The sequence below is a fragment of the Mauremys mutica genome, chromosome 4 (genome assembly GCF_020497125.1).
Source record: "Mauremys mutica isolate MM-2020 ecotype Southern chromosome 4, ASM2049712v1, whole genome shotgun sequence".
Taxonomy (NCBI): Eukaryota; Metazoa; Chordata; order Testudines; family Geoemydidae; genus Mauremys; species Mauremys mutica.
The window spans coordinates 49,492,717-49,513,036 of NC_059075.1; the positions used below are offsets into that span (position 1 = coordinate 49,492,717).

At 40.6% G+C, this 20,320-nt stretch overlaps 1 protein-coding gene and 1 long non-coding RNA gene across 4 annotated transcripts in view; one reads left to right on the forward strand and one right to left on the reverse strand.

Annotated features, from left to right (window-relative positions):
* Window positions 1-20,320, forward strand: part of HEATR5A (HEAT repeat containing 5A) — a 131,917-nt gene that overhangs the window by 68,082 nt on the left and 43,515 nt on the right. For all 3 annotated transcript variants that reach the window (XM_045016018.1, XM_045016016.1, XM_045016017.1), the window contains 4 exons: window positions 6,148-6,338; window positions 12,432-12,591; window positions 13,935-14,124; window positions 15,685-15,854. In XM_045016018.1, the coding sequence (XP_044871953.1) occupies window positions 6,148-6,338; window positions 12,432-12,591; window positions 13,935-14,124; window positions 15,685-15,854 (711 nt within the window). The remainder of the gene's footprint in view (window positions 1-6,147; window positions 6,339-12,431; window positions 12,592-13,934; window positions 14,125-15,684; window positions 15,855-20,320) is intronic.
* LOC123369932 overlaps window positions 1-20,320 on the reverse strand; it is a 71,083-nt gene that overhangs the window by 29,922 nt on the left and 20,841 nt on the right. The window lies entirely within an intron of this gene.

Consider the following 20,320-nt stretch of genomic DNA (forward strand, 5'->3'; position numbering starts at 1 on the left):
CACCGCGCCCCGATTACCATGGCGCGAATTTGCCTCTGGCTGTTGGGTCACATGGCGGCGTGCACCTATGTGGTAAACCATGCCAGACTCCGGCTTCGCCCGCTACAGTCCTGGTTAGCGACAGTATATCGCCCGGCCAGGGACCCCTTGGACTCAGTGGTGTCCATTCCCCACTTGGTACTAAGCTCGCTGCGGTGGTGGCTCGACCCGCAGAAAGTGTGCATGGGTGTCCCCTTCGCTGCCCCTCAACCCTCCCTCTCCCTGGTAACGGATGCCTCGGATCGGGGTTGGGGAGCACACCTGGGACACCTCAGGACGCAGGGCTTGTGGTCGCCGGAGGACCTCGAGTTGCATATCAATGTCAGGGAGCTGAGAGCGGTTCGCCTGGCTTGTTTTACCTTCCGGTCCCACCTGGCCGGCAGATGTTTCAGTCCTCTCGGACAACACGTCGGCAGTCTTTTATATCAACAAACAGGGGGGTGCATGCTCCTCTCCCCTGTGCAGGGAAGCCCTCGCGCTGTGGGATTTCTGCGTCCACAGTGCTACCCACCTGACAGCGTTCTACCTTCCGGGGGAGCAGAACGGTTTGGCGGACACCTTCAGCCGCTCGTTCCGGGGTCACGAGTGGTCCCTCCGATGGGACGTGGTACGCTCAATTTTCCAGCTCTGGGGCTTTCTCCGGTTAGACCTGTTCGCCTCCAGGGAAAACAGAAAGTGCCGACGGTTCTGCTCCCTCCTGGGCCGCAGTCAGGGGTCTTTGTCAGACGCCTTCCTACAGTCTTGGGGGGTCGGTCTGCTCTACGCCTTTCCTCCGATGCCCCTGATACACAGGGTGATTTTGAAGATTCGCAGGGACCACGCATGGGTAATCCTGATAGCTCCGGCGTGGCTGCGCCAACATTGGTACACGTCACTCCTGCACATGTCCGTTCAGGAGCCCCTGACGCTGCCCCTGCTCCTGGACCTGATCACACAGGACCGGGGCTCCCTCCGCCACCTGAACCTGGAGGCCCTTCACCTCACAGCATGGATGCTCTATGGCTGAACCCGGTGGAGATGCAGTGCTCCCAGCAGGTCAGACAAGTGCTGCTCGGTAGTAGGAAACCGTCAACTAGTCCTAGACTATTTGCTACACCTCAGACAACTGGGCCTCTCCCTCTCCTCCATTCGTGTTCACTTGACCATCTCAGCTTTCCATCCGGGAGAGGGGGGTACCTTGGTGTTTGCGAACCCGCTGATCGGGCGTTTCCTCAAAGGTATGGACAGGCTATTTCTGCATGTTCGTCAGCCGGCCCCTGCTTGGGACCTGAATCTGGTCCTCTCCGCCCTCTCGGGACCTCCCTTTGAGCCTCTGGCTTCGTGCTCCCTGTTGTACTTGTCGTATAAGACCGCCTTCCTGGTGGCGATCACCTCGGCCAGGAGGGTGTCGGAGCTCAGGGCGTTAACATCCGAGCCCCCGTACACTGTCTTCTATAAGGACAAGGTCCAGCTTAGACCTCACCCGGCTTTCCTACCCAAGGTCGTCTCACAGTTCCACATGGGTCAAGATATTTTTCTCCCGGTGTTTTATCTGAAACCACACGCTTCCAATGAGGAGCGGAGGTTACATTCCCTGGATGTCCGCAGGGCCTTGGCTTTTTACATCGAGCATCCCAAGCCGTTCAGGTGCTCGACTCAGCTCTTCATCGCAGTGGCGGATAGGATGAAGGGGCTCCCGGTCTCCTCTCAGCGTATCTCTTTGTGGATCGCGACCTGCATCCGGGAATGCTACCACATAGCTAAGACCCCTGTCCCTCTGGTCACGGCCCACTCCACTAGGGCACAGACCTCCTCTGCGGCGTTCCTGGCTCAGATCCCGACTCAGGAGATTTGTAGAGCAGCCACGTGGTTCTCCATCCACACGTTCTCGTCACACAATGCCATCACACACCAGGCCAGGGATGATGCAGCCTTCGGTTGTGCAGTACTCCAGTCAGCAGTGGTCTCCGACCCCGCCACCTAAGGTTAGGCTTGTGAGTCACCTATTTTGAATGGACATGAACAACCACTCGAAGAAGAAAAAACAGTTACCCACCTTTTAGTAATTGTTGTTCTTCGAGATGTGTTGTTCATGTCCATTCCAATACCCACCCTCCTGCCCCTCTGTCGGAGTGCCGGCAAGAAGGAACCGAGGGGGTGGAGGGTCGGCGGGCCCCTTTATAGGGCGCCGTAGTGGCGCCACCCCTCCGGATGCTGCTAGGGGAAGATCTTCCAGCTGGCGTGCACGCGGCGCGCACACACCTACTTTGAATGGACATGAACAACACATCTTGAAGAACAACGGTTACTAAAAGGTGGGTAACCATTTTTTTGCGGCCTGCGTTGTGCAAGAGGTCAGACTAGACGATCATATTTGTCTCTTCTGACTTTGACTCTGATTTTATCTTTGGGGAAAAATATCCTCTCCCCTTTTTGCCCCACTGAATTTTATCATTAAGGTTGTCCTTTCAGCATCTCATTCTTTTCCCATGTTTTCTTTGTAGCCTTCATCCCTGCCATCGATCTCTCCCTCTGTTTTTTTCCTCTCGTTATTTGCTATCTCCTGTGTCCTTACTAGTGACTCTGTAGCCTCCTTTCTCTCTCTCTCCCATCAGAAGATTATCTTTTTTGTGGAAGTGGGGTTCTGCATATTGATCCTCCCACTCCTTTCTCTCTGAAAATGTGTGTGAATGTTCTTTCCCCGCCAGTGAAGGGAAGAAGGTCTCAGTGACCATTTTTTAACTCCTGCAATGAAAGAGGGAGGAATCCTTTGCAAACTCTTCTAATGCCCAGTTAGTAAGGGAGGGCAGGGTTTATACTTCACTTTGAAAAGGAGTTAGTAGGGCTCTACTATGCCAGAGGGAAAATTGATGCAGTGGGGGACCCCTTTATCTCATAAACTTTAAGGCCAGAAGGGACCATCATGATCATCTAGTCTGACCTTCTGCACATTGCAGGCCAACCTGCCCACTCCTGTAATAGGCTCATAACCTCTGGCTGAGTTACTGAAGTCATCAAATCTTGATTTAAGGATTCAATGTTTAAAATGCAACTTTAAAGTTACAAAGAATCCACCATTTAGTCTAGGTCAAACCAGCAAGTGCAGAGAGAGGCAAAAAAAAAAAAGTTTGATTTTGCCAGTGTGACTTGGGGAAAAATTCCTTACCAGTCCTAGATATGGCGACCAGTTAGACCATGAGCACATCCCAGCCAGACAGCGGGAGGAAAAAATTTCTGTAGTAACTTGGAACCCTCCCCATCTAGTGTCCCATCTCTAGCCATAGGCTTTCTTTACACTCGCCAAACTGCATGAAGTGCTAGTTTGGACTCTATTGGTACGGATGCAGGGATCTTGCTCTCTTTCTTTGGCACCTGGAGCAACTCTATAGCATGCTGCCAGTGGGGACGATTCCTGCTCACCGTCCTATCTAGAGTGCCCTGTGGAGAAAAGAGTGGAGATGATGAAGCCAGTCCTGTAGTGCTCCTATCCATGAAAACAGATTCTTCAATAGCAGTACTCTAGGAACACCCTGTTCACAGTTGGAACTATGGGAATAGGCATGGTAATCTTGGATGTCAGAAAGTGTAGATAGCAGCACTAAGGAAGGAAGGTGCTCCATGAGGAAGGATGATGGAAATGGTGGAGCAGGAGGCAGTATGCCAGCACAGAACAGAGAAGTCAGAGGCACTGGTCAACTAATATTGCTAGTGCAAGTGGTTGTCTCATTCAGAGAGAAACCACCAGTATGGTAAAATATCTGGTAAAACTTTCTCTTAAACAAACAAACTCTAGAAACACAATACCTGATTTTTGTGTAAAAGTGGAGTAACTACAGTGAAGTCAGTGGAGGTATACTGGTGAAAGTGAGAAGAAAAATAGGCCGAGTATACTTTTATGTACATTTCAAAGGCTAACTGAAACCTGTCTCTCTCCTCTAGCAGCATGAGTAGTGATCATTGTAGCTGTATAACATGTTGTTCATTTGGAAATGACTGCTTGTCAAAACACCTTTCCAAATATGTGAATGTACAAAGGGTCATTTTTACTTTTCCCATTAAAATCTCATTGATGTTTCCTGAAAGTGCATTATATTTTGATAAAAATGTTTCCCATTGGTCAATTCATCATTCTTTTTTCCGTCCTCTGTTTGATGTTTCAGAGTAGTATAACAATATAACAACAGTATATACTACGGACTGCCTTTTATTTATATTTGTTTCACAACACCCCAGTTTTCAGGAATTCTATATTTTAATGTCTTATTGTTTGGTGGCTTTGTTTGTTATTGCCTGAGCTTCAAGAAAGGTTGTTCTCTCTTTCCCTCTTGACGTTTAGAGTTGAGCAAACTTAGCTCTTAAAAGCAATTAAGCAGAACCAAATAATTGATATGTTTCTTAAGGATATGTTGTATTTCTGTAACGGTGTTTCTCCAGATTTAGGGAGAAACCAAGAGTGCTATTACCCAAGGTCTACCAAGATTAACAGCTTTTCCATTACAAATACAAAATAAAAAAATAAAAAATAGTAAATAGATAATTCTCTGTAACATTGTAATACTTTAGATAGAACTCTCTGGAGTTGATTGCCTCTTTTCTTTTCTAACAGACCTTTTGGCTGTTAGATGCTTTTATGCCTAGCTCTTGTGTAACTTTCCGGTTTCCTTCTATCTGTAAATATAATGTGGAATGTTTTCTGTCTCTAGATGTGCTGATATTAAGTAAGATCAACAGTTGTCATCATAAAGGGACCTGTTTTATTTTCTGCATTAGCGTTCTCTAGTCTGCCCTTGGATATTGTGGTGATAGGCACCTTAACTATGTTATGTGGCAACCAGAATTATGGAAAATTATAGAAGGTGAAAATTATTCTTTCCTCTCTGGCTGCATCTACACTGAGAGTTTTAGGGACATCTCACACCCGTGCAGTTCCACTGGTATTCGCCAGAATCGGCACAGTCAAATTTTAACAGTGTAATGGTAAAACTCAGATGCTACAGCAATAGGTGGAGATGTTCTTAAAATTCTGCGTGGACATGATCTTCCGGCTTTGCTAAATTTCAGAAGAGGGTATCTGTTCATAATGAGGGCTTGTCTGCACTTAAAATACTGCAGCAGTGCTGCTGTAACGCTTCAGTGAAGATGCTACCTATGCTGACAGGAGGATTTCTCCCATCAGCCTAGCTGATCTACCTCCAAAAGAGGCGGTAGCTAGGTTGACAGAAGAATTTAGCCTGGCACTGCCTGGACCAGGAGTTAGGTCAGTTTAACTGTGTCGCTTATGGGTATGGATTTTTCAAATCCCTGGTTTTGACGTAGTTATGCGACTTAATTTCCTAGTGTAGACTAGGCCTGATTTTTTTTTTAAATGAACATAATTTCTTTATTTTAAAGGTATGTTGTGCTTTTCAATCTGAATGCTATCAGGTTTGGGCTTAGTATGATCTGGTAAAGACATTACATTATTCCATGGAACACTTTAAATAGAGTAGCAGGTAGTCTATGCCTGGATCTACCTATCTGCATTATCACTGGAATACAGCTCTGTTAGGAGAGTTGCAGAGACTTAGCTGGCTTCCAAAATAGCCAGGTCCCAGACCACAGGAAGTTTGACAATTCCTATTTTCATTGAACTCTGCTTGATTAAATTCTAGTGTTTTTATTAGATGCTCTCCATCAGTCTCTATCACATGCATGTGCTCTCATTAGAACTTCTAAAATCTATATAATTATTTTTATTTTCCTTAAGTGTTTTTCGTCCTAATGTTCTTTCCCAGGTTTTCTGCTACAAGCATTTACTTATTGTAGACTACCGCAGGAGAAAAGCCAATTCATTAATTCTTTTATCAGGATTATTTTTGAAATGGTGGAAGTGTCATGCCTTTGAGTATATTATGTTGCTTATCAGTGTATACTGTACTTCCCTGGAGGTTATGCATGTTAGTCGCAAAGAAGGAGGCATATAAATATAGTTGCCCCACAGTTGAGTGATATTAAATAGAGTGTGCTCACTGAGGAAACCAAATTATTTATGTATGTTTGTTTTTATTGCTGAGTCATAATATTTAAAAGGGAAAAATGATCTTTATTATGCAGTCTTACCAATTCAATGATTAAATAATTTATTTTTAGCACTTGGCTAGCTGCAAGGGAAGTTTAGGTCCCGAAGAAGTTAGAAGACCTGCACTGACTTTAGTAATGGGTGCCTTGGAAAGCAATAACCCACTTTTAAGATGTGCTGCTGCAGAATCTCTGGCCAGACTGGCACAAGTGGTTGCTGACAGTGCCTTCACTGCTGGATTGGCCCAAGTTAGTTTTGACAAGTAAGTCATTTAAAAAATGTTTGTATTAAGTTGTCATTGCAAGTATTTGTATAAACTTGAGCCAAACGCAACATGGCTTCAATATTCATAATATTAAAGGAAATTAATTCCTATAAAATAACATATCTGTGGTTGAATCTTGGATACCTTTAAATGTATGGCAAAAGTATTGCCAAATTTATGCACATAGTTTGTGCTTCTGTTACTATAAAAAGACCTGTTAAAGAAAGAAATTATGCAGGCATCCATGGAAGTTGAGTACGTTCAATCTAAATACTTGAAAATTGGCTGCTGCACCATTTTTAACACAGTAAAACCTCAGAGTTACAAACACTTCGGGAATAGAGTTCATAACTCTAAATAAAACATTATAGTTGTTCTTTCAAAAGTTTACAACTGAACATTGACTTAATACAGCTTTAAAGTTTACTATGCAGAGGAAAAATGCAGCTTTTAACCATCTTAATTTAAATGAAATAAGCACAGAAACAGTTTCCTGACTTTGTTAAATCTTTAAAAAAAAATTTTTTTTAGTAGTTTGCATTTAATACAGTACTGTACTCTATATTTGCCTCTTTTTGGCCGGGGGGGGGGGGGCGGGAGGTGGTCTCTGCCGCTGCTTATTTGAATATTTTCAGTTCCAAATGAGGTCTGTGGTTGACTGGTCAGTTTGTAACGCTCTGTTTTTTGTAACTTTGAGGTTCTACTGTATATCATTATAACATACCACTGTAATAGCCTGGTAACTGTGTGTGTGTGTGTGTGTGTGTGTGTGTGTGTGTGTGTGTGTGTGTCACATTCACATGGGTAAAAATCACTTCACTCACATAAAGCACGAGCATTTGGTCGTTATGCAAGTCAAGTACTGGGATTTGAGGGAAACCAGATAGGTGAAATCCATCCTTAAACGCAGGGCCACAGCATTCATCTCCGTGCAGCTTCTGCTATACTGGTACTCTGATATATGAAGGAAAAAGCTTTCTGTGTTGGCTTATTCAGTAGTGGCAAGGAGACAACATGGAAGATGTGTGGAGGCCTACCTGGGTGTTCATTCTACCACCAGCTCAACCCCACCACAAAGCTTAGGTGCTGCAGAGGGCTTTATACAGGTGATCTGCACTAGGGTAAACTTGTAAAATGTTAAATTTGTAAGAACAAAATAGACACACCATTTTCTGTCAACATATTTTTATTAAATGGTATAAATAAGATTTAGCAAGTCTTTAAAAAAATACAAAAAGTCAGCCTGATTTGAAGGTAATTTATATACAGAAATGGTTTTAATATTTGTGAGATATTTCTGACAAAAATAAGGAAATGCAGGATTGAAGCTGAAACTTTCTGGCTAACTTGTTTCATGATAGCTGCACTTCAGAGGCTTGAAATCCATGCATTTATATAACGTGTTTTGTTGTATGGCATGGCTGGGTGTGGCAGGGAAGAATTTTTTTTTTTTAAAAACCAAGGTTTTTTTTCCTCTGACTTTTTCATTTTAAATTTCTGTTACTTTAAAACATTGATATCTCCAAGTAAATACTTTCAAGTGTTGGTTTTTGTTTTTGTTTTTCTGTGATAATGGAAACATTTAGGCTCTGATTTCATTCTGTAATTGGAAATTTTAAGTATTGTAAAGTTAAAAGGAAATGCTTAGATTTTGAATCCTCTAAGCATAGGGACTGTCCTAAAGTGTCTGGAGAGTGCCTAGCACATAATGAATGCTACCACAAATAAATAAGACCATACTGATTATGAAACTATCTAGGTTCTTGTTATACCTATTAGGACAGTGGTCTCTAACCTTTTTACGCCCAAGATCACGTTTTGAATTTAAGGGCAACCCAGGATCTACCCTGCCCCTTCCCCAAGGCCCTGCCCGCTCACTCCACCCACCCGCATCACTCACTCTCCCCCATCCTCACTCACATTCACTGCTGGGGCAGGGGGTTAGGGTTCGGAAGGGGTGCGGGCTCTGGGCTGGGGCCGAGGGGTTTGCAGTGTTGGAGGGGGCTCAAGGCTGAGCCTGGGGCAGGGTGTTGAGGTCAATGAGGGGGCGAAGGGTGCAAACTCTGGGAGGGAGTTTGGGTGCAGGAGAGGGCTCTGGGCTTGTTGCATTGCAGAGGAGCAGGGACAGAGTCTGACAACTTATGTGATTATAAGCAGAGAGTACTTTATTTATTTTTAGCATGCTCTTTATACTCTTAAAGCAGGCAAGCAAGCAGTTGCTAATTGGTTAACAAATTTAACACACTTGCAGCTGTAACTTCATAGAACTAGCTAAGGCCAACTTCTCAAAACAAAGCTCAAAGCCTAATTAACCCATCCTAAAAACCTAAACATCTTAGCTTCCCACACTACCAGCTGCCAAGCTAGCAAAATATTCTCAACATGGGCTGGAGCAGAGTGTTGGGGTACAGGAGGGGATATGGGGTGATTATAAGAAAAATAAAGATAAAACACTTATTGGTGCCTAATTTAACAAACGATGTTAGATTTAAAGCAAAGTTTTCTCACCACATGTTTCAGCAGATAACTGACCAAACCCTCAGGTCACGACCCCTCCCCCAGAGTCCAACATCTGTTTTGTTTGTGTCTTCTGGTGCAATGAATGTGATGGGCAGGGAGAAAGAGAGGGGTCTCTTGAGGTGTCTGCCTCTTCTTTTTATAATTCTGTCCCCCCTTTTGAGAAGCATTTCCAACTGGGAGCAAGGCGACAAGTAGCCCGTGTGGAAGGAAACTCCATGCTGTTTCTTTGCTAAGATGCTCTTGTCCCCCTTCCTGCCAAAGAATGTCCACTTACAGGCAATGGTCCATCAGCCTTGTTTACAGCTGGCTGAGGACTCCATTTGACCATTGTTTCTGAGGAACTGGTTTAGCCTCTCCCTAGGCTTATCTGGAAAACATACTTTTAGTTATGATTTCCGCTTATGTTTATAACTTCTCATATAATGCTGCTATTTGCATTTTGCCATATTATAGATGAGCAAATTACGAGTTTTTAAATGATACCTCACAAGACATGCCTTGTACAAAATTATTACAACAGTGTGTAGGGCGTGAACACGGCTATATTCTGTAAGAGCCAGTGGTTACAGTTTATTGATCACCAATAACGTGTGAATTTATTGGAGACAATATGCCTCAAATAGAAGGAAACAACGATTGAAAGGAGTGAAGTAATGAAAGCAGATAATTCTTCTACACTAACATGTAAACCAATTTGTTGAGGAGCAAGATGGAAAGGATTTCTTTTCATTTCAAAATGCTGAAAACAGATTTCCTTGTTTATTTGGACATCAAATGAAATTTTATTAAAGTAATAAGAGCAGAACATTGAGTTTGGCAAGTGAGACAATTTTATGCTACTTTTATTGTTAAAATGCAGCAGTGATGACCATTTAAGTCCCTATTCTAGGCCTTCCAGCAGCTCTTCAGCAGTGTAATTCAGGAGCAATCTGTGTTCATCTAAAAATGGCAAAAATCAATGTGTGACCATGCCATAAAAACACTTGGGAGGCAAAAAATTGCACTTGTTTTAATACTGTTTTGTGTTACTGGTATCACTTACAGTGTAGCACAAAATGAGAATTTGAAGGAATGATTGAAGCATTTCACCCTGCATATAATTTCCTGAAAGATTTTGAACTCCTGTATGCACTGCTAGATATTGCAGTTGGAGAAATAAAAATAGAGGTTTGTTAATACAAGATGGTCAGTCATATATGAAAAATGACTTGATAGCTTCAGGTGCCCACACAAGGCACATTGATTCTTTGTCTAAAAAGAAAACCACAGAATGTAGTAGCAGGCTGTTGAAGGTGCCATATAATGTATAAAGAAAAATATGATAAAGTAGGTCTTTTCAAATGCAGTCATCCTAAACTTCTAATGTATGGGCAGGTATTCAGCGTACATTTAAAATTTTCTGGTTTAAAAAGTAACGCCTAACAGAGTGTTAAAGCACATTTGGGAAGTTGGTTGACTGGAAAACACTTGAAGGAACTTTTTAGTGACTCAGCAGACTACAGTCTGATGACACTATTGTCACAGTCTCAAACTGGAAATCTGGCTAGATAATTAACAACAATAAAATGGAACCACATAAGGACAATAATTGAAAAAGTGATTCTGAGAAGCTATGAAACCTTTCCCTTACTTAGCTAACATGATTGATTCCAAGTACAGAGTTTGCAGCATGGATACTCAGACTGTGGCTCTTTACAGCATATGATATTAAAACACTGTAATTTAATTAACCAATCAGGATGCTTTTACTATGTTATTAAACAATTGTAGTTCATAAAATAATAGTACTTATTCATTTTGCTGTGAGAAGAAGAATAATTATATATTTCTCTAGACATACTTTTTAAATATGAATGTTTAGTTCTATAGTAAATGAAACAATGAATTCACACAGAATTCAGAATTAGACAGAAAATATCATATCATATATTGCCTCTATATAAATCCATGGTAGGCCCACATCTTGAATACTGCATGCGGATGTGGTCGCCCCATCTCAAAAAAGGTATACTGGAATTGGAAAAGGTTCAGAAAAGGGCAACAAAAATTATTAGGGGTTTAGAATGGTTTCCGTATGAGGAGAGATTAATAAGACTGGGACATTTCAGCTTGGAAAAGAGGCGACTAAGGGGGAATATGATAGAGGTCTATAAAATCATGACTGGTGTAGAGAAAGTAAATAAGGAAGTGTTTCTTACTGCGTCTCATAATACAAGAACAAGGGGTCACCAAATGAAATTAATAGGTAGCAGGTTTAAAACAAACACAAGAAAATATTTTTTCATGCAACGCACTGTCAATCTCTGGAACTCCTTGCCAGAGGGTGTTGTGAAGGCCAATACTATAATGGGGTTCAAAAGGGAGCTAGATAGATTCATGGAAGATAGGTCCATCAATGGCTGTTAGCCAGGATGGGTTGAAATGGTGTCCCTAGCCTCTGTTTACCAGAAGCTGGGATTGGGTGACAGGGCATGGATCACTTGATGATAACCTGTCTGTTCATTCCCTTTGGGGCACCAACCATTGGCCACTGTCAGAGGACAGGATACTGGGCTCGATGGACCTTTGGTCTGACCCAGTATGGCCGTTCTTATGTTCATGGATCGCATTACTGTGGCTCTTTTGAGTAATGTTGATCACTAATTTGGCTCCTGAACCACTGAGGTCTGAGTATCATTAGTTTACTGGCTGAATTCAGAGCAGGAAAAAGAGACTGAAACATAATCCTGAATTTGTTCCTTCTTTTTTCAAATGTAAAATTTAAGATCCAGATTAATTTGATCTATCCTGTATACAGAAGAGTTTGCATCACAGTTGCATCAAAATGGTGGAAGAATGTGGAGGAAAAATTCAGAAGGCAGGACACTTGCATTAAAAATGTTGTCAATTTTAAAAGACCTATAATCCTGTCCAGCCAGTTCAGCTGAGTGTGTGTCAAGAAGATTGGATTGGTTTGGTTGAAACTTTGTAATAGGCTAAATGTTGAAAAGCATTAAGTTCGTAAAAGGGTGTCAGTCCCTAACTGCACATACAAAAGAGTGGTAATCCTGTCCAGGGAGTAGAATGAGGTCTTGCTATTGTACTCTTTTTTTTTTTTTTTTTAAGCTTAGAAATTTGCAATCTTCTTAGTTTGGACAATGTTTCTGCTTTTGTCATGTTTGAAGAAATAACACGATTATGAAGTGAATAATATAGTGTGTGTTTTGTCCTAAATTTAATAAATCTTTTGTAGTTTTTTTTAGTGGGTTTTTCCCCCACAGAAAATAATCTTGTATGTTACTGTTTCTAGGCTCAACTGGCAGAGTTAAAAGATTGTCAGCATATCCTAGCTAGTACCAGTTTTTCACAACCCTCTGTTTAAATTGAGAAATGCCCCTTTGTTATTTTGGTGCAACTCTGGGGTAGGAGATAAGTAGTACTAAAATGTCTTTACATATTCTGGCAACATAATGATTAACAAAATCTTTTGCTGATTGCATTCTGCAACCAAAGCACTGAAATCTACTATGTATAAAGATTACCTGGCAGTATCAGCTATCTAACAACTTTTTTTCTCCTTGAAATTAACAGGCTGAAATCTGCTAGGGATGTGGTGACAAGAACAGGACATTCTTTGGCTCTGGGATCACTGTATAGATATTTAGGAGGAATAGGCTCTACTCAGCACCTGAATGCATGTGTTGGAATCCTTTATACCTTATCTCAGGACAGTACTTCTCCTGATGTACAGGTACTTCGTCACATAATTCAAAATATCTGCCCTCTCTGTAGATATTAAAACAGAACCAATTGTTTTTTGGGAGTAAAAGTTCTTCTTACATGTAAGAGCAGATTAGACAACAATTCCTTCAGCAGAATTCCTGAATTCATACTATTGTTTTGAATTTGATGTACATTCACCTAAATCTTGTTTGATTAGATAGTGCCTTCTTTTTCTTTTCATATGTATATAATTTTTTGTGTCTGCAAAGCTGTCTGTTTCCTAGCACTTTTCTTTTATAAAGATGATGTAGTAAATAGCTTGAAGCTAGTGTGCTGCACTAGCTACAGAGACCAGCTTGCTTTCATGAGTCAAATCGTTGTGAAGATGGTCACATGGTTCTTCCTGAGCTAACACTTCATATGCCATGGTCCCTCTGGGAAGGATATTTTAATCACATGTTGAAATAAAAAGGGGTATACATCAAAACTCCTTAAAGTTTAAGTGATTAAAAACCCCTACATGCCCTTTTAAATAGACTGAATAGTAGACTTAAATTTATCACCTCTATCTACTATCCTCCATACACAGAGGATCACTACAAAAGTAACGTAATGGGTTTGAATGTAGGGCAAAGTGACTGAGATTAAGGCCTTGTCTACACTAAAGGGAAAAGTCAATCTAAGCTCTGCAATTTGAGTTACATGAATAGCGTAACTCAAATTGACCTAGCTTAGGTCTACTTACCGCAGGATCCACACTATGCGATGTCGATGGGAGATGCTCTCCCATCCACTTCCCTTACACTTCTCAATCTGGTGGAGTACAGGAGTCAACGGAAGATCGATCTGCGGTTGATTTAGCGGGTCTTCACTAGACCTGCTAAATGGACCACTGATTCATTGATCACCACGCATCAATCCCCCGGTAAGTGTAGACAAGCCCTTATGTAATATACTCTTTAGCAGTTCTGCCTTCATACTTGCTGTAACTCCATTATTCTTGCTCATGAAACAATGAAAAAAAAATTTATATCTGCAAATTACAGCACTTAGTGTGGGACTAACATTACACTTAATCTAAGAAATTGGTTGCCATTGAGGTACTAATGATGACGGTGTTAACCAGTTGTGCCACTCCAAAATGTAGAATTTTCCTTACAATATTTATCAAAGAAGAGCCACAGTTTCCAGATATTTTGTTATGAAGAACAAATTGTCTGTAGCGTCTTCATCCATCCACTCCCTTTCCACTTCAGAGCACTAGTTGTACCCATGTATTAATTTTTATTTTAATCACAGACTTCACAAAGCAGCTCTTAGGTTTATTTTATTACATATAGGTGTGACATGCCTACATCTTTTATTTTACAGACTTGGGCACTGCATTCTCTGTCACTGATAATAGATTCAGCTGGCCCTCTATATCATGTGCATGTGGAACCTACCCTATCTCTTGTTGTCATGTTGTTGTTGACTGTGCCTCCTGCTTATGCTGAAGTTCACCAGAGCCTTGGTCGCTGTTTAAATGCACTTATCACTATGTTGGGGCCAGAGTTGCAAGGTATGCATAAACAATATTGTCATGTTTGTTTGATTAGGTAATTAGAACACTTAAACATAAGTTGAAACATTGCAGACAAACAGTGAATGTGTTCTAGGAACTTTCAGGAATCATTCAGACATTTTTTCTTGTAAATGAACTGTGAAGTAGTTTTTCATAGGCTAGGCCTTTATGGGGCCAAGACATGGTGGTAATTACCCTTCCAGGATAAGCTATTTTTTTTAATACCCTTACCAGAACGTAGTCCTAAAAGCTTCTCATTGGGTTGAAAGTCCTTATGCTTAGTGCCAAGACATAGGGAATTTTATTTGAAAAATGGAGAACAAAATCCAGATTCAGGCACCTAAACAAAAATGGTCTGATTTTTCAGTGGCGTTCTGCACTCACAGTACCCATTGAGTTCAGAGCTCAATACAGGCATTCTAGTACTTGTTTACAGAAGGAGGTTAATCCATTGCTTTTTGAGCCCATCAGATAATGTGCAATATGAAAGCCACACTAATAGCATGTACACAAATCTCCAGCATTATTTGAAAGGGCAACAACACCAGAGATCTATGGAGCCTGGGGAAACAAGGCAGGTACAGTGACTTGACAGGAAAAGCAACTGAAAGACTTCAGGGAAGACATTATATCTGGCCTTTCCCTGGGGGGTTAATAGGGAATGTCAGGTCAGGCACTATCAATTTCTTCTGTTGAGGCCCGGGTCCTGTGAACTGCTTCATGTGTGCAGACCTCATTGATTTTCATGGGGCTTTGTGTGGATGCAGGGTTGTGTAAGACAGCTTATAGGATCAGAGCCTTAGCTTCCTGCATCTATAGCTGTTTCAGTGCCTAAGTCCACTTCCATCCCACTGACTCACCTGCAAGTGAATTCCTTTTATTTATTATTTGTGTACTCTATCATTGATAATAAATTCACCCAGTCCTTCATATGATGTGCATGTACTACCTTGATACATTTACCTGCCTGCCAATCCCAGGCTTTATTAATCATTTAGTTCATTCCCCCCCCCCCCCTCCCGAAATATTACCTTAAAAAAGAAAACACACCTTTTGTATTGGTATAGAAAGTTCTACTGAATAAGTGTGCCAGTAGTCCAAAAAGTGGGGAGTGGGATCTAGAGGCTAGAGAAAAGAATTGAGTCAGGTCTAAGTTTACCACTGACTCACTGTGTGACCTCTCTGTGCCTTATTGTCCCCCTCTGTTAACTGGTTATAATGCCTGCCTGCCTACCTCTCAGTGGTATTTTGAGGCCTTCTTGCTTGTTTGTAAGCTTAGAATCATAGAAAGGTAGGAAGGAACCTTTCCTTCTAGCCCAGTCCCCTGCACTGAGGCAGGACTAAGTTGACTGTGACTGTCTGTTTAAAGGTGCAGTAGAACTGCTAAGTATGATGATTATTATTCTACTTGACTGAATCGCTTGCAGAAACTCCTATGTGAATCATTTTATTAAGAGTGAATGCTTTGTATAATTATTCATATTTGTACCTATTTAAAAAAAAATAGAGGAAAATTAATATGTTGGAAGTATTAAAACACTGTTTTTCTAACTGTAGGCAGTAATACTGCAGTTTCAGCCTTAAGATCTTCTTGCCTCCTGGGCTGTGCGGTGATGCAGGATAACCCTGACTGCCTTGTTCAGGCTCAAGCCATCTCTTGCCTACAGCAGCTTCATATGTTTGCTCCACGACATGTCAACTTGTCTAGCCTTGTAAGCTGCCTATGTGTAAGTACAGCTATGAAAATGTATTTTTCCCTGTTTTTAAAATTTTCAACCTTTGCCTTGAAACATAAAACATTTAAATAAATTTTCCTTAAACCAGCCTGTTATCAGTTGTTAAAATACATTTAATACTGTGTTTTAGTAATCAGTCATTCTTTAATAGGGTGAGGTATTCTGTCTTTCATATGCACATGATCATTCTCTCTTCTCCCCTTTCTATTTATCCATTTTCCTTCCTTCTGTTTCCTTCCTTCTGTATCTCTCCCAAGAGCATACCCGTTACTGAGAGTATGTGCTGCCATTCTTACACAAGCCAAACTTTTGTTGACAAAATGTATGAGTTTTGGGTTTTGCCCACTTCTTAATTCTGGCCAGTATTTCTTCTCGCCTATGTGAGGTTAAGGTTTGTTGAAGTAACTGATTACTTCTCAATATTCAGTATAAGTAATATAATTATTTATAATTTTAAAGACATCTATATTAGTTTACCTTCCCCTTCAATTCTGTACTGCTAGTGAGCAGTTGTTGTTGTGGTTCTGGTACTCAAGACAGCTGCCCCCTCTCACTTCAGTTTGCAGGCCTGAGGGATAGGCCACTTTTCAGGTCTGTCATCTCATTTGTAAAATATTATATATTACCTTTTAATTGCCATGGTAGCTGCCATGTCCCCAGAATTTGTTAAATCCAAGAAAGCAACCCTAATGCTAACATGCCTGGTCGGTTCTTCATAAGCAAAACAGGGCGTTCTTTCCACTAAGGTCATGTCCACAGCACCAAATGCAACCTCTACTTGCACAAGTATTGGGTGTCCTAGTTCTATTTTTTTTCTTTGATCCTGTACTAGAATCATAGGACTGGAAGGGACCTCAAGAGATCATCTAGTCCAGTTCCTTGCACTTGTAGCAGGACTAAGTATTATCTAGACCATCCCTGACATGTGTTTGTCTAACCTGCTCTTAAAAATCCCCAATGATGGAGATTCCACAACCTCCCTAGTCAATTTATTCCACTTTGCCTATTATTCTTATATCTGAAGCTGTTTCCCACACAATAAAATGCCTGCTTCCATAAGAACATACTGTAGCAAGAGAAGATTTTAAAAAGATTTGATCTACCCTCATTGTGTATACATGATTTAGCTGGTTTTCCTGTAAAAGTTTTTTTCTCAGAAGTCAAAAAAAGAGTAAATGTTCTGGATTTTCTTGTATCTCTGCCTTGTCTGTCTTGGAGTTTAAGTGTTCTTTTGTCTAAGCAGCTGTTGCATTCATTAGTAGATATACGTTTTGATTTCTTATGGAGTTCACATTTCTTGCATATATGTTTGAGGTTTTCGTAGAAATGTATCTGCAAGATTCAGAGAGAGCTCCACATTACTATTGGGTTTAAGCATGAGCATGTTTATTTTGGGAGAATTGTACCTTTTAGGGATTCTTCTTTCTTCTCCCCCTTCCAGCGTATTTTATCCTTGATCTTTCTTTCAATAGGTAAAAAGCATTTCCACTCATCTTTTATGAAAGCACTCCAGACTTAGGAGTTGCTGTCCTGTTGATCAGCCAACTCATTAGCATTTCCATCTATTTGCAAATCTATGGAATGAACGTCTTGACCACTTCTGTTTACAGTAGTACCTCTCTAAACTGCACAAAAAATTGGTTTCTCAGCAAAGATTTCTCAGCAAAGATTTAATAATAGTGTGTTTGTAGTGAGGTTTTGTATTACAAAGACTTCATTGTTTTTACAGAATAATACTTCAATATACTTGTGAAATTGTTACAGTAAATTATGGAATACTTCATAAATTAAAACTTACCTACACTTGTCAATTAAAAAGCAAAGTATATTTTGGTGCATGTGTGTGCGTGTGTGCGTGTGTGTGTTCATTTAAGTCCCAACCCTACAGGAAGTTTTACGTGGGTAGATTCTTGTGCCTACACCGCGTCCCAGTGAAATCCGGGACTCCACACAGTTGTAGATTTCTGTCTGCGAGGAGCTCATTTCAGAATCAAAGCCCTCCACACTAATACATACAGTTTAGTAATTGGCAATAGGTCTCTCAGTCATAACTATGAATAAGTGGGGTTTGATTTATACTTTTCTTATTTAGACCACATTCCGGCAGAGGTCACCATGCAGGTGGACCCTGCACCTGTGTTGAAGCCTCATTGAATTCAGTAGAAGTTTGTAGGGCATGCGGTCTGCCTGAAAAATTACCCTTGTTGTCTTAATAGGAGGCATGGACAGGGCACTGTTTTGGGACGTGGGAGACATAAGTACAATTCCCAGTTCTGCCACTGGCTTGCTGGGTGAGTTTGGGCAAGTATCTCTCCCTGTGCCTCAGTTTCCCCATCTGTAAAAGAAGGATGATACTGACCTTCTGTAAAGCACTTTAAGCTCTAAAGATGAAAAATGCTAAGTAAGAGCTAGGTGGTATTATTTTTTAGTTTTAATACCACCATTCTGTGCTGAGCAATTATTTGTAACAGACGGGGAGGAAGGTAAAGAGGCTCTTGTCAGAGAAACAGACTGTATTACTGATGTCCATTGAGACACGCTAGTGAGGAGAGAGCTGAAAACACTGTTGCTGAGAGTGGTTACGTTAATTACCAATTCTAATTACGAATAATTATTTGGAGGGATTTTTTCCTATTTCTCCAAGGCTATTGCCAATATATTGAAAATTTATGAGTTCAAACTTTGTTAGAATGTTCTTAAAATATTTAATAATTAAAAGAAGACTTCTTATAAAAAAAAGTTATATAAAAAGAACATCATCATCCCACCTTCATCTTCATTTCCCCCTTCTCCCCTAGTCCCCACCCCTACCCCAAAACAAAATAAAAAAACAGCATCTTAGAATTTTCTTCCTTTAGAAAGAGGATTTTCTTACCCAGGGCTTTGCATCTAACTGCATGGTACTTAACATTCTCTGTCAAGTTCTGGCAATTAAATACTTGGTTGTGGAAATAACCTTTTGTATCTAGTGATGACTAATATTAATTTTACAGCTAACTTTACGGATACACACTAGGTTCTTATTTATGCATCTCATATACATAGGATGGCTGCATAGGGTGGATGCTCAGGTTTTCAGCTATAGGACCCAAAAGAAAACATGTTCAGATACAAATATATATAATAGTTTCAATGACCACTTTCAAGAGCTGCTTTTACATTTATTTTAACCAATGAGTTTTATGGGCTGTTGGCGTACATTTTAAAGATGTTCAACATTATATGATGAGGTATCTGGACTAAGCAAATGAGGTTATTGTGGAATGTTTGAGATAAGACTCTGAATTTAATATTCTGAATTTACATTTTATGATTTCCTTGCTGTAGTGAGTATCATTGTGGTAACTGTATTTTGATTTTGTCATGACTGGTTTGTCATTTGTTTTTGTGCAGGAGATCTTGTTGGATAATTCTGTGTTGGTAGGTCCCTGTGCCTTGTTAATCCTAAAATTTCAGCAGTTTGCAGTGGCATTTTTTATTTCCTCCTGTCTCTCTCTCGCTGTTTAACCATTAATGTAAAGTAAAATATCTTTAGCATGTCAAATGATGTTCATCTGGTATCACCCTAACCAAATCCCTTCTAACCTTCGGCAGCTGGCACATGTGTTTCATTTTGTGCACTTAATTTTGCATCTGTTTGACTTTAACATGTCCAATGCAGAAATGGTTTAAGTTAATTTTTATGTGTTGCTTGCATTGTGTGTGTTCCCTTTTTCCCTACTTAAAATGTGGGAGAATGAGAGATATGAAGAATGTGTCTCTCACATTTCCCAGTATCCTGACTTGAGTGCTCTGTCCTTCCCTATAAAAATTATCTGGTGAGCTGCAATTTTAAGCATGCCAGATTTCCAGGAGATGTGGCCTGCGTGAATAAGTGTTGCATTAAAGATTCAGTTGTACCCTTTACAATTTCAGTTAAAGTATCTTGCAGAGATACTAATTGACTCATTTCTTTTACAAAAGAATTGTTATTCAGAGCAAATCTTTGTATCTATTAAATATATAATTCATAATGAGTTTTGCAGATTCGCATGCATAAGCATACGAAAGCAGGAGAGACAAATTAGTTTTAAATATAATGAAACTGAGATTCCATATCACTTATTCTTTGTGTCCTTAATTTTTTTATTTTTAATCTCATTTTGAGTGACTGGCTTATCAATGACAAATGAGGAGCATGACCCCTCAGCAAAGGTTCTCTGCAGAAGACTCTCAGTTCTGTCCTTTTTCAGTTACCTTAGAACAGAGGTTTTCAACCTGTGATTGGTCCGCAGACTATGTCTAAGCGGTCCACAAAAAGGTCGTTACAACAGAACAGTGGTTTTCAGCCTCTGGTCTGCAGACCCTTGGGAGTCCACAGACTATGCCTAAGGGTACGTCTACACTACAAGACTATTTCGAATCTACTTAATTCGAATTTGTGGATTCGACCTTATGAAGTCGAATTTGTGTATCCA